This window comes from Struthio camelus, chromosome 2 (assembly GCF_040807025.1).
Source record: "Struthio camelus isolate bStrCam1 chromosome 2, bStrCam1.hap1, whole genome shotgun sequence".
NCBI lineage: Eukaryota > Metazoa > Chordata > Aves > Struthioniformes > Struthionidae > Struthio > Struthio camelus.
This window is the reverse complement of record NC_090943.1, coordinates 70,130,911-70,146,066: the sequence shown is the minus strand read 5'-3', so window position 1 is coordinate 70,146,066 and position 15,156 is coordinate 70,130,911. Positions and strand designations below refer to the sequence as shown.

The 15,156-nt window shown below is 40.6% G+C and overlaps 1 protein-coding gene across 5 annotated transcripts in view; it reads left to right on the top strand.

Annotated features, from left to right (window-relative positions):
- MOCOS (molybdenum cofactor sulfurase) overlaps window positions 1-15,156 on the top strand; it is a 250,951-nt gene that overhangs the window by 196,306 nt on the left and 39,489 nt on the right. For all 5 annotated transcript variants that reach the window (XM_068936213.1, XM_009676755.2, XM_068936214.1 and 2 more), the window contains 2 exons: window positions 5,536-5,698; window positions 12,062-12,143. In XM_068936213.1, the coding sequence (XP_068792314.1) occupies window positions 5,536-5,698; window positions 12,062-12,143 (245 nt within the window). The remainder of the gene's footprint in view (window positions 1-5,535; window positions 5,699-12,061; window positions 12,144-15,156) is intronic.

Genomic DNA, 15,156 nt, shown 5'->3' with positions numbered 1-15,156 from the left:
TAGTCTCATAATGGTCTGTGTCATCAGTTGTAGGATAGCTCTAAGCTAGTTGATGTGAAAAGATGAAAAGTGTTTTAGATATAGGCTGTAGTAATCCATTCTGCTTATGCTTGGATGCTTGAGATGAGAATCTCATAGATTCTTAAGTTCAGGAGCAGACCTGCAGCTGATAGGGTAGGTCAGACTTTTAGCATGTATAGTAAGTGGACTTCATTGGGAAGTACCTGATAACTCATGTTTGTTTGTCTGAAAGAGTATATACGGTGGAAAAATCCATCTAACTGTGTGTGTAGAACCCAGCCCTTCTGCCAGTAAAGTCTGCCGGCTGACTTAAAGGTCGCAGGATAGATAACTTGATTAGAGGCAGGAAGACAAGCTTGATGAGGATGTGAATGTAAACTCACAGCTGTTTGATCTCCTCTTTAGAGTCACATAATCTCCTCCTCGTTTAAACGCCTCTGATTTCTCTGTTCTTCTGAGTGCTTTAGTATGGGAGGTGCTTTAGCATGGGAGATGCTTGACCTCCAGAGACAATGAGAGTGCAGAGTGCTTTGGCAGCTGGGTGGATGAAGCTTTGCATGAAGATCTTCAGCTTACTGCAGGTTGGTTAGCTCCTACAGCATGTATGTTTTATAAAATGTTCCTGGCTGTGGGACCATTTCCTGTTGAGTGATGCTCTATAAATTTGTTACGTACTGTGCAGGAGGTAGAGGGCTGAATAGTATAACTGAACTTTCTTGGATGCTCTCCTCTGATTTCCCTACAACTCTTTAAGGGAGAGAAGCAGCAAAGAGGAGTGATCTTTATCCCCCACCACTTTTTTCTTCTTTGCCAACATAAAACCTTGTTTAAAACATGCATTTTTAAACATGAACATCTCTCATGTCCATGAATTTTGCACAATTACATAATGCAGTGAGCCCATTGAAAAAGGTTAGGACTTTAAACATTCATAACTTTATTATTCTTGCAGTAGATTTCAAAGTATAAAAACTGCATCTTGACACACAAGACAAATTAGCTTTTAATTTAAAATACAGTGCAAATTTTTAGTAATCAGTGGACAAATGATATATAAGACCACTAACATTTTTAAACTTGAGGAATTTTAAACCTGTGCAGTGTTTTCTTTAATGTGTTCCAAATCTGTATTAGCCTCCATGATGACATTACTGTAAACTATGGAAGAATGCAGCCAAAAATGTTGTAAAGAAAATTGTGAAATAACAAAAAAGACTTTTTTGCAATTTTTTTTAACATAACCAGAAAAAGAAATTAATTAAAGAAGATGAGACGATACCTTGAACTGATTGTGCTGTGCAATGGTCCTTGCTCATGAGAGGCAGAGAAGGCCTTATCTTGCGCAATTAGCTTGCCTGCCACGCTGGGAATGAAGGTGTATGCTAGCATTTGTTGATAAAGTTGTGGTGTGCCTGCTTTCTTTCTATCCTCCCACTTTTAATTTGTCTCAGTAGTAGGAGATGGTCAGACAACTGCAGGGAATTAAGTTACAAGCTGTGTAATATGGTGTTACTGACAGAGATGTAAGCTAACCTGATTTACTTTATTTTGCAGTAAGCTTCACTAGTTGGTTTGTTTCGCTGAATCAGTTGCCTGAACGTAGGTATCTAGTGCCATTTGAGATGCCCTGATGTGCCCTGCCTTTCCTGCTGCTGCTGGTCCACCAGGATGTGAGTCAGCCTGTGCCATATCTGCCAGCCCTGGGCAGATGCCTCAATCCAAGGCAACTGAGTTGAACTGTTCTTCTCATGTCTCAGATGAAAGGTGGTGCTTCCAGCAGAGGAGACAGAATTCGTTTGAAGTGGTCTAATTCAGCAGTTTGCAACCATTTAACAGTCCCTTCAGCCTCTTTGACATAAGAACAGGAGAGGGTCCTGCCAGGTCGCAAGCCTAAGTACTAAGGACAACAGAAATGTGTATGTTCATCCGTGCTCATGGATCATATCCATATCATGGATCAGGTATCCTCTTAGCCATAAAACAGCTCAGCCTGTTGCAGGACTCTCTGTCCAGGGCAGAGTACACAGGTACTTTGCTGTCGCAATTTTATTTATTGAGGTCCTAGCAACATAAGGAATATTGTAAATTGAAATGTGGAGAGGAAGTAGGGTACTTGACAGTGTACCAGGGACATCCATGAAAGGAATAGAACTCACTGCTGGGCATGTTTATGACCCCTTCTTGTTACAGAGGCAAATATCCAGAGGAAGGGAAAAAATGGGCTGAGGACCTACAGTTCTGTGCTGCATCTCAGAGTGGAGCATGGAGTTACTTGCCTTTATTTCGGACCTATGAGGATATTTTAAATGAAAGGAGTTGATTATTTCCAAATATCTATTACCTGCTCTGCTGGGTTTTCCCCGTAATACTTATCACACTGTAACAACTATCTGAAGTTCTAATTATAGAGATTGTTTTGTTTTGTTGATAAAAACCAATTGCTTTCAACGAAGGGTAAGCACATGCTTAAACGTTTTCCTGAATAAGATTGCTATCCTAAAGTGGAACCATAAGAATTGAATGTTACAATTGAGAGCTAGAAAACATTGTCTTCAGGGGTCTTTTTATAGTTTTCTTCTCTTTTAGCTTATTCTACGCTTTATGTCTTGCAAATGCTGTAAAGATCTTCTGGTAGATCCATGAAAGGATGTATTACTTCTGTTTTGGAAGGGAGATTTGTTAACAGGAAACTCTTGAAGCTCTCAGATGATCACCAGCTGTTCAAATGCATTTGCTAAACTAATTATACAGGATAACCAAAAAATACCGGGCCATCCAAAGGACAGTTTCTGGCAAGGACAACAGTCTGTGCTTCAACTGACATTGCACAGTCTTTGGGCTACGATTCTTCTCCTAGGGCAAAGGCAGGGCAAAGGTTCGCATCTTTTAGGTGCTGACAGTTTTAGGTGTTCAGACAACATAGTTGCAGATGCTGTCAAACCTGAAGATTCCACTTTTGACTGACAGTTTTTATCTATGCTCACTTCAAAAGCTGCCAGAAAAAATAAATCAAGTAGGTTGACAAAACACACTTCTTTTCTTTACAAATTTTTCCAAGTATTTTGTGTATTCCAAACAGTTGATAGCACTGTGGCCAAACTATGTAGAAGAGACTAGTGGTTTGGGGTGTAGCTATATGTTTATGTTCAACTTCAGTGCTTTAAAATTTTAATTTCAGAACATTTTGAGTGCCTACCCTCAGCTTCCTCTAGTTAGGCAATCAATCTCAAGCTAATGCTGAGGACTCTTACAAATCCTGAAAAAGTTCATAAGATTGGGATTTTTCGGGTTCTGCGGGATTTGGGATAAAGCACATGCTAAACACAAATGTGATTTTTAAATTAATCTAGGCTGTGCTTGTTGTGCACCAGGTAGGAGCCGGTTCTTTCCCGATCTCGGCAAGAAAGAATGTCTGCTCGACTCTTTAAGTGTAAGGGCTCTCCTCAGCCCTGGTGAGGCCTCACCTGGAGTCCTGTGTCCAGTTCTGGGCTCCCCAGTACAAGAGAGACATGGCACTCCTGGAGAGAGTCCAGCGGAGGGCTACCAAGATGATTAAAGGGCTGGAGCACCTCTCCTAGGAAGAAAGATTGCAAGAGCTGGGCCTGTTCAGCCTGGAGAAGAGAAGACTGAGGGGGGATCTCATCAATGTGTACAAGTATCTGAAGGGGGAGTGTCAAGAGGATGAGGCCAGCCTCTTCTCCGCGGTGCCCAGCGACAGGACAAGAGGCAACGAGCAGAAACTGAAACACAGGAAGTCCCATCTGAAGATGAGGAAAAACTTCTTTCCTGTGAGGGTGACAGAGCATTGGAACAGGTTGCCCAGAGAGGTAGTGGAGTCTCCTTCCCTGGAGATATTCAAAAGCCGTCTGGATGTGATCCTGGGCAATATGCTCCAGAGGTCGCTGCTTGAGCAGGGAGGTTGGACTAGATGATCTCCAGAGGTCCCTTCCAACCTCAACGATTCTGTGATTCTGTGATTCTGTGAAAATGAGGTTTAATCAGAATATTCAAAGATAAGAGTGGAATAGAAAACTAGCTATTAAATCTTATCTCTCTTCTGATACTGGGAACCCAGAGATGATGCAGCACTGGACAGACTTCTCAGTGAGGGCACACATGCTGCGCAGATACTATTCTTGGTGAGCCTCACCAGTATTTTGGTATTAGAGGACTTAACAGGTTTTTCTTAGAAGAAAAAATTCTGTTCATCATTTGTACTGTCAAGCAAGGATGATCACATTCTGCTTCACTTTCAGACAAAGACGAGAACACATGAGTGGTGTAATTGTCAGTGCCAAGGGGCAGCTGCCCACAGGCTCTTCTCTTACGATTAGCTGGTTTATCCTGCGGCTGAGGGATATGTGCAGCACAGCACAGGCCTGCGCATGCTCCGGTCATGAGCTCCTTGATGTACAATAGTCTCCCAGTGAGGATCACTACAGTGCTTCAAGGCATGCGTTTCTTCAGAGTGTCAGGTTGTGCTTGATATACTTGCTTTTCTCGGTATTTTTTTCTAGAAATCTTTTCCTAGTTAATTCGTGTGAGCTGCATTAAGCTTCTTAATAAACTTCTACAAGAATTCATCAAAGTTCAGCTGATGTTAACTTTTCTCCATATCCAACTGTGACTAGAAAGCATACATGAGTTGAAGCAATATGTTTAAATGCCTAGCTTTCTGTTAAAAGAATGGCGTTAATATTCTGTCATTCAAAAGGAGAAAGCAGTTATTAATATCACCAAAGGCATTACTAAAATAATTGCTCTCTTTTTGGATTTCAGGATTTCCATCTGTGTAGCATCAGTAACAGATGTTCTTTTCACCAGAAAAGTGTGTACATGAAAACAATGACAATATGGTTGTATAGGCTATTGGATGTAAAGAACATTATAGAAGAAATGGAAAAATAGGTAGCAAAGAAGACAAAACTTTTAAGTTGTAAGGGGATCTAAAAAATATTATGCTCCTAGCTAAACCAGAAAGCTTAATGGTGGAAGTTTTGTCAAGTTGATTCTTTGGTAAAGTGGTTCCAGTTTTATGAAAAAATGTGGTGTTTTTTCAAAATTTTGAATTTCACATTTTCCCTGGTTTTTATTTATTTGTTTAGCTGGACTCATACATGTATCTCGAAGTGGCCACGCTTTGTAAATTAAAACTAATGCTGAGGGGAGAGGTCCTAAAAATGACTGAGAGTAAAATTGAAAACAGTTTTCAGAGTATTTCATAGATTGTTTACTGTATTCGTATAGCTCTGTTAAATGTAATATCAAAGTGTAGGATAATATGTAACAAATTATAATAACTCAATTTTGTTTCATCAGCTTCTTGCAGGGAGATCTTTATCTTTGTTTTGCAATTAAGATTTCTATTATGAAGGATGACATTGGCTTGCACAAGTTTTCCTGATCTCAAAGGATTACGTTACCATTTTTTTCCTTCTCTTTTCTGTTTAGCATGAACCTATTAATGCAACTAACATTCTCTAAACCTTTTTATTCCTCTTGATGCTTTTCTAGGTTGCAGAATGGCCAGTAGGAAACCAAGGTTTGCTATATGACCGTAATTGGATGGTTGTAAATCCGAATGGAGTTTGCATGACTCAGAAGCAGGAGCCAAGGTTGTGTCTTGTAAATCCCTCAATTGATCTGAAGCAAAATATTATGGTCATTCAAGCAGAAGGTCAGTAAATAATCTCCTTTCCTCCCCCTTCATTATTGGCATCAACACAGAGCTGCATGCACCTAGCAAAATACTGAATATTATGTATCCCTACTGACATAGGGGAAAATTCTGCTGCTTCATGCAGGGAAAGCCCAGGCTGTAAAAGCACTGAGTAGTTCCCTAGCGTGTAGTAGAGGCAGATGGAGAGAAGACAGTGACTCCCTACATGCAGTCATAAAGTGGATGCTCAAGGAAGGGATGATGAATTGATAGATGTGAAAATCTACTGACTGTTCTGCTCTTGACATCATGGAGGAAGTCCACCAGCCAGAATGGAGTATTATTGCTGTGAAGGTGAAGGAATAGCAGTACTATGTCCTGGTCAGAGACCTTCCTATTTTGTAGATCTCCTGCTTCCAGGAGCTGTGCGACTACAGTCAAGAGTCTTCAGCAGGAATTAGTGTCATTAAAACAAGGACCAGAAGTTATCTAGCTTAGTGAAATACTTGCAGTATCATGTGCAATACACATGCAAATATTTCATGATATTTGGGTTTTTCTGTATTCATCGAAATACTTTTTATTCTCTCCTGGGGGAAAAAAGTCCCTATGGAAAGCATTACAGAAAGCCCCTTGATACTTGAGGGTACATATTGTTTATTTTTCTAACAGCGCTGCTAGCACTGAACGGTGGAGTAGGTTTGTGTTGCACAGAAGTCATTATTAATGCCTAGTTTACACGTGGCTGAAAGGTATTTATCATTTCCCTGGGGTCTAACATTTACTCAGCCTGTACGTCTTAACCATTAATAATGCATGTATTTTCAGCAGCTATAGCAAAACAAAGGAACTTAGAGTCAAATTTTTCACCCCTTATTAGAACTCCATCGTGGGTGTGTTCCTGGTGGATCCATAACTACAGTCTTCTTTCTGTACACTGAATTTGTTGTCCCCTCCGGTTGTCCGAGCACTGTTCATTCTCCAGAAAATTAAGTCTGACCAGTTGATTTCTTTTGCCTGGTGAATTGGAATAGGTCTGTCAGACATACATGCAGGTACTTCCACTAGTGTCTTGCAGATTTCTCTTTGTTTCAGATCCCAAACTCAGTCTGCTCTCTTTACAGATTCTGTATTGGCTCATTGCCACCAACTCTGCCATTTCCCGCTCTTCCCTCTATATTCTTTCCTTAAAAAAGGTGTTGCTGATTCATTTCAATTCAATGTGGAGTGCACGTCATCTCAGATTTTTGTAGTCCAGTTTCATAGCCGCCCTTCTCTGAAAACTTCTAAATTAGAAGGTGCTTCCGAACTCATTATTCCTAGAATTTAAATTCCTTTCCGTCTCACCTCCTTTCTCCTCGTACCTCTTGCTTGTGGATACAATGTGAAGTCTTGTCTAAACCTTCTCCATTTATCCTTCACATTTTGAGAGCTTCACCTCTGTTGGACCTTTTGATTGTTTCGTTCTGCTCTTCTGCGTATTTTCTTCACATTTTCCTGGCTAGGACCACATTGTTCAGACAACTGAATATCCATTAGTACATTTGCCTGGCAATAATGTCTGCCCTGACATACTTCAGCGAGTCAGGAAGAAGTTTTCACAGACATAAACAACGATCAGGGCACCCATTTCTCACTGAGATTTAGTGGCAGTTCAGTCCCTTGCCATAGTTGGTGCCAGGGTGAAATTCATCGTTAAATCCTGCATTTTACTTCATGTCATTGTTGGAGATTTCACAGTCCCTTAACTTCCTTCATGTGAAAGTGAGATCCATTTCCACCCAAAAGTGATTGATCAAGTGCGTAGATTGCTTTTCCATCCGAAAGTGATTGATCGGATCTCTGACGTGCTCTAACAGAAACGTGGTTGACATTTATAGCTTGTCTTGGTACTGCCAATACGTAAGAGTGGAGAGTCATTTTATTCTTTGTATAATGAGCCTAGATACCAATCGTTCTAGCCAATAAGATGATCTGGGCCCTCTTTTTATAACAGCACTACTGTTTTTCACTTTTATAGTGTATTTGCCACCTGTGTTATCTTTTAGTGCTTAAGAGTGTGATAATGGTTCTCATTTGCTTCGAGAGACTAATTCTAGAGGTTACTGCTCATACGAGAGCACAGGGGTGGGAGCATGTATGAACCGGCAGGTAAGACTCAGCAGATAAATCAATAGGAAGCTGTTCTAACATTTATTCTGAGTTTTTTCCTGTCACCTGCAGTCTAAACTCGTGATTTATTTGTTTGTATTAAATTTTTATTCTTTTCTTTTATACCTTCAGATATATGGGCTGTTGTTGCATCTCTCACTTAAATCATTCCATAGCAGACCAATTTAATTCAACGAGTTGACTCTTTCCTTGGAAGTCTCATGTTAATCATTCTTGCTTTTGTCACAGCTCTCTTCAGCCTGTCAATAGCTTGTTGCTAATTTAGCGTCTGCTGTGTGTGTAGTTCGGGCAGAGAGCAGTAGAGCAAGGGGCAGGAGCCCTTTGATGGGCCAGGAGGGCTGCTGTGCCTGCAGTTCGAAGCCTTCACTGGCCTGTGTCGCCTGCTAATTGTGTTTCAGATTTGCAGCACTTAGCCTGCTGACTCCAGTCACCGCCAGGTCTCTTCCAGCATTATTGCTTTGCGGGTTTCTCTCTCCCACTGGATGCTTCCCATCCGAACTGCCTTTCCTCGGCTATATTAGCATGCCTCTTTCCCAGATGAGAGTTTTGTTTCCTTTGGCTCCTCCTCTTCTCCCCCTGCCCTCGCTGTCCCCTTGTAGAGTTTCTCTGTTCTCTTCAGCACGTGATTTCACTGCAGTTATAACCACGAATAGGTTTCATTGCCTTGGCCTTTGTTGCACATGTCATTGCATTAATGAAGAGGCAAAGGTTATGAAGGCTTTGATAGGCAGAAAACACTCATTTCTCTGCCATCTCATTTCTTTCAGCCCTGTTTCTCTGACCCAGGCAGAACCACGTTTGGCCATTACCCACACATTATCCACTGTGGGCCTGGGCCTGGACCTGAGCATGGGCATGATGATGTGGACGTTTCTGGTGTTGAGTGGGTGAAGGAGGCGGCAATAGTGAAGAAAGTGGCAAAAGCTTTTAGCTGTACCTTTACTGCAGCTCTTGCTCTGCTTAATGTGAAATCCCAGTCACTCCCAGCTGGTCAGGTAACAACGATGGGCCAGGTAGCTGCCTTCTTTCTGCTCCCGTGAGGATGCTGTAACCGCTCTACTTTCTCTACTGGTTTCTTTCCTACCAGCTATGCTTTTGTCAGTATGAGAGCAGACTGTGGCAGTGATCCCCATCTAAGTGCGCTTTACTCTCTTGGAGGTGTCTCTTTCCAACAGAGAGAGCCTAAGGCAACTGTGCTCCTGGATTAGATGCCTCTGGTAAGCGCCTAAAGCTAAGCGGGGCAAATTCCACATTGCTGAATTATGCAGCGTTCTTAAAGAACATCTTGCTATTAATACTGTTAGATTGTGACAAAGACTTTATCTATACCACTTTTAAAACCAGTGACTCTATTCTCTCTCCCCCTCCAGGTTTCCTCTTCCTACAAATCTTTTCATTAGTGAAAAGTTTGCTTATAGTGATTTTATTTCAATATGTTTCAAGTAGGTTTGTCAGTATGATTTAATTCGACAGTAACTACTTTGGTAGCTTTTGCTGAACGTTCCCCATGCTGAGAAACTGATTCAGGTTCTTCCTTTGATCCCTGGGCGCAGGGCATCTCCCTAGCCTGTCTGTCCCTCGAACAGGCACACCCCACTGTCTGACTGATATAGCTGTGTGAGCCTGCCACCCCTATGGTTAGCGACGGCAGTCAGACTGGGGCTCTAGGCAAGGCCAAAAATGCTTGAAGGCTCAGAAATGTTCTCTGCCATGCCAGTAGCATTAGTTGCTTCTTTGCATGGCAGCCTGGAAGCTCCGGATATTCCCCTGATTTCTGGGGAAAGGGGTAAGAGACTGGAAAGAGAGAGGAAGGCCTTGTGCTTGTATTCTCAGTGACTGTTTTTTACTTTGGTAGAGGGAGTGGTTCCTTAGTTTTGAGAAACTGCATTTCTGTATTTTGTCACATCTTATTTACTTAGGCTGTGGAATATCAATTAATATTGCATTGAAGACTGCAATGAACCCTTGCCTATAGCAGGATTCACTTAGAGAAAACTACTGTCATTTTAAAAAAGCATCCATAGAGAAAAATAACTTCTTATATCTCAACTTAGTCTTGCTTCCACTGAAGACAGTGGACTGCCAGTGACTTAAAAGAGGGCAGAACAAGTGTAGTTATTTCCAGAAGCTGTATTGCTTGATTGAGAATGAAGAGAATCATCCTCCTGTCCTGCTCCATCCAGGGGCACACTCCACTCCCTGCTCCGGACCCCACTGGGCTTGTTCTTGACTTACAGGACAGTAAGCCAAACAGATTTTTGCTGAGAATACATTCCTGCAAAAGGCTAATCTCTCTCTTTCCATTTTCGCTAACAATCAGCATTACTCTGGCAAGCTGTGAATTAGTTGGCCACTGCACAGAGGGAAAAATTTTGAGTGTTGTGAAATCTCTTTAAAATGTTGGAGTTGAAAGATACTAACAAAACTGAGCAACTAATTACACTTTATGGAGTTTATTCTCCCTTCAATAGTCATGTGTTACTGCCAGTAAAATTAATGGGAATTATGTGCATACACTGATGAAAGAATATACATGAATAGTTTATATTTCAGTCTGTTGAAATAACAGACCTCTGATTTTTCTCATTGACTGAAAATAGGAGCTATAAAGACAAGAATTTTTTTTACATTAATACTGTGAGCACATCTGTGAATTTTATTATCAAGCAAATGACCATGGAGAACGACAGCTTTTACTTTTTAGTAACTGGCAATATTCTGCTTTATTTTTTTTTTGCCTTAAGATAGAATAAAATTGTAATTAACAATGTTAAACTGACCTAAACATCACTATAAAATGTGTACTGTTCAATAAAAACATGATATACTTGCTGGTGTGTAAAGTCAAGGATTTTTAAAGCCCTGAGACTCTATCTTAAGAAATTTTGTGAACATCCTTTGTTTAGAAATTATTTTTAGAAATTATAGCAGCTAAGGACCCACACAGGGTAGAAACATTTCTCTTTTCCAAAAAGAATGATACTAATGTTTAATTGTTTCGAATACTCGCAAGTACAGGAGCAGTTGTTGTACTCTGTAAGGTGATTACATTGGCTTCTTTTTCAGGTTGTTGCAAGCAGGTTCAGTGTATTTATTATTGAGATATTTCATTTTCCTAAGTGAACCTAGCTTCTCCTCCTCCATCTTCACTTTTGCAATACACTGCCATCATTACCTGCAAAGGAGTAGAAGCCTTTTGTGTTTGGAAGGCTTGAGTGGACAAGATATAGTGAATCTGAACTACATTTCCTTACTCTTCAGAAGAGAATAAAACAATTCTGTTGCACCATACCATAGAGCTAGCAGAGCTTGACTCCTGTTGATATTACAGTAGCACAAACAAAAAGTAATAAGTAAAAGGTACAAAAGGTATTGATAAAAAGCTGGGGTGATGAAGATAGAGTCTTTGCCAGTTTATGTAGCACTCTAACGAAGGAGAGTGAGATTCATTGCAGCCACACAGTAAAATGCTGCTTGTCATTTAAGATTATTGCTTTCAATTAACTAAAACAATAATGTATAGCTTTTCTTTTTCCTTCTAGTAAACCACAATAGCCTTTTTATCCCTTTGGCTCATTCTATTCAAGATAAGAAAACTGTAGAAGAAACTGATAGCATAGATAACTACCAGGAATTCATCATTCAGTTTAAACTCAGAGAAGGATAGATGGGAATAGTTATCTCAGTAGTGATTTCCATTCTTTTTATCTTTACTTAAACTATGTAGTTTTATGACACCTTATATTTCTTTCCTAGAACAGCCTGTGCTTATTTTTACTTTTTCTGCTCGTCTTTCTGTTCACACCCTGCAAAAAAAAAAAAAAAAACCCAGCAATGATTAAACTTATAGCCTGATTTGTGAGGAGTGGCACAACAGTGACAAGCTCATCCTTTCTACGGGAGCCCTGATTGAGGCAGTAATTCTGTGCCAACCCCATTACCTGAAATACACAGAGAATAAAGTTACTCAAAGCTGAAGTTGTGTATTTGTTCATGTGATTTGGATACCAAGGTTGTCCAGCATCCTTTGCTCTTTGCATTGTCATTTGGAGCCACCTGCAGGCAGAGAGTATCTTTCTAGCAAAAAAGAAGAGTATTTCTGTCCTATGCTCTTTGTGAGACTGCTGTGATTGTGAACAGGTGTAAATTTAGGCACTTTATGAATAACCTTGTGGTTCTGCACATATGGCTTGCTCTCTGCCCATCTAGGCATGGATCCAATATCCGTATCACTAGAAGCAAATACTGGAAAAGAGGCTGTGATCTGTGAGAGTAAAGTCTGTTCGCACAGGTGAGTGAGAGCAGAGAGGAATCTGAGATGAAAATCACTGCACTGCCACTCAGGACATGACTGGATAAAAGTGCACAGGCAGAATCCATAAAAAAAAAGATGGGAGGGTGTAAAATAATAAATGTCCTATGGTATAGTGGGCCAGGAAAGCACAGATTTAGGTAGGTAATTTGGCATGCCCAGCAACTCTGGTAGAAAGCAGTAAATAATAATAAAAACTAAAAAAAAAAGGGGGGGGAGGGGTACAGGGGACTATGATGACTTGGCACTCAGTGGTACTGGCAACTTTGCCCATTTCATGCTGCACTGATTCAGATTTTCTAGAACTTGAAGTTACAAACAACTTTCCACATTTCCACCCTTTTTAATTTTGTTTTGACTGCCCATGTTCCTCAGTGTCCCTTTCACCATCTTGGGAAGATTGAGGCGGAGTACGTGAAATAACATTAATTTCAAACGGAGATATACTACTTCAGTGAAAGATAACATTACAAATAAATTAATTCCGTATTAGTGAACTGAACTGTTTATCTGTCATATTTTGTAAGTACTTCCCAGTCTCATTAAGTTTTCTGAGTGTCTGTGTCATGCGCCTTCCTAAAGTACATTCAGATTATCATCTGCTGCGTTTCCTTCCACCGGCTATGTTTCTTGGCAAGTCCAACTAAAAGAGCCATTTACAGATTTGTTTAAATTTTTAAGTAATATACACTAATTCCTTGTATCTCTCTGCACTTGATTCTCTGAGGGCAGCAGCTTAAACAAACCAGCAACAGATCTGGCCATTCTCCTGTGGAGCCGTAGGGGGAGTTAGCTTCTCCTTCTTTTGACAATTTTGCATACTACACAGAAATTCTATTCCACTGTTGCAAGAAGGAGGAAGTGACCTCTTTCCCCAAAATATACCCTGAAAACCAACAAGGACAATTATTCTTCCTGTGTGTTTGTTTAACATTGAGGACTTGGTTTCTGAACGATTTCATTTTTCACGAGTGATTTCTGTTTTTACCTACCTGAAACATGAAATTCACTACTTTGGTGAATGTGATTTGTAGAATGTGTCTATAGTTTATAGGACATACTCACCATGAGGGCAGGCTTACACTTCTCGTTTTTGGGGTTTTTTAAAACCTTCTATGTTAGACTATTATTAGCCTGACATGTATTCAGATAATAAAGAGGATCTTTTTCTTGGAAGCGTATTTTCCCCAGGTGATGGAAGTCACCCAAGAGTCATTTATTTTAACCATCTGTCCCACTTCCCGTAGTGTTGACTCATCCTTAGCCTCCCTATGGTTAGCCCATCTCTTGCAGACCTTGCTGTAAAATAGCCTATGTTATCTTTTTCTCTGCGTGCGTATACTTTGTTGCCATACTGTTTTTTGTAGCTTGTCTTTCATGACACTAGCTCTGTCATTTTTTTATGTATGAAATGGGAAACTTTTATGGGAGACTGCTCAGAGTTCTGAGGAGGAAGAAGAAGAAGATGGAAAAGACAAAGGGGAGACACAAGACGAACTACACAGGGTAGACTGTGATTAGCAAACAAACAAGGCAGGAAGTAAGGCACAAGGAGTGGACAAAATTGAAGAGGCTCAGAAAGAGCTCAAAGATCCAGCAGCCCTGATGCCAGGTTCACTGGTTTTCAGCAGGAGAGCCTCCAGGGCCAAGAAATGGAAAACGGACATAAAAGTGCCCTACTCTAGCAGGGACAGGAGATGATTTGCGGTCTGAGATTTCTTCTGCAGAGTGTCTGAGATAACCAAAAGTTTTTACTTAAAGGTCTTTATTCAGAAAAAACCCTCTTACAGAATGTTTTCTCCACATATTAATTCTGCTCAGTTTATGCCACTGTGATTTCAGCAGTTCTGTTGACTTAGATGGTTACTCTGGATTTACACTGAGGTAGCTGGGAAAAGCACATGACCTAGAATCAGCAAGCAGTTACGTGAGGATGTTTAGTTTGACAGCAGTCACAAAAATTAAAAGACCTCAAGCTTCCTCTGTGTGAGGTAACTTGTGTTCATCTTGGCACGGGTTGTCTGTCAGCAGGTCCTGCTCACTTAGGAGGAACATGGTTCTCCAGGATAATATCTAACCGTAATGAAAGTAGAAGCTAGTATTTTTATGGCTACTGATGTTGCAGAAGACCCCAAATGCTCAGCGTTAGTGCTGTACTAAAAAAAGGCAGGGATACAGCCTGCTCCATGACAGGCCACAGTATCAAAAAGATCAACAAAAGGATATCAGTGGTAGAAGTCAGCAAAGTAATAGTTAAAACAAGGTGAACTGAGCCTGTTGTGGGTATGTATATGTATTATATTCCTTGGGATCAATACTCATCCTTTAGCTGTCCTTGCTTCTCACTCTATAAATTACCTAGCTAGAGGTACCAGCTGTAAAGCACTGAAGCTAAATGACGTAACAGCAAGATGAGTGGCGAACTCAAAGAGGACAGCAAGTAAAATCTGAGATTTTATAAATTGCCTGACGTGTACCAAATGAAATGTGATGCTGACAGATGTAAAGTAAAACTCAGTGAGCATAAGTGCAAGCATAAATGAATAGAATTGAGCTACAACAGAAGGACTTTGAAAAAGACCTTGAAGAGACAACGTTCCTCACTCGGAAAACGTTCAGACACTAAGAGAAAGCAATTTGAAAACCTAGGAGTCTTGGAATACAGAAACTGCCTAGTGACCTTTGAAATCCTAAGAATGCTATCTGCTTGTAGCTTAGCCACTGTGACTGAAAATAGAAAGCAAATAAAGAAGAGGGCCAGATTTTGATTCTGATTTATACAGTATCAAGCCCTGGCAGGCTGTCAGAGGTAAGTGGCTCAGGAGACCACTGAAATACCCCTAGCACCTCTGTCTGGGCAAGAAAAAAAATTGAGGAATTTGTTTCACCTGCACTATCACACTGGAAGATCTACACTCTCTCATCAGCCGCCTTCTCCCTGTTTCTGTGACAGCGAGGACACAAGAACTGTTCAGCTGAGACAGTAAAGTCT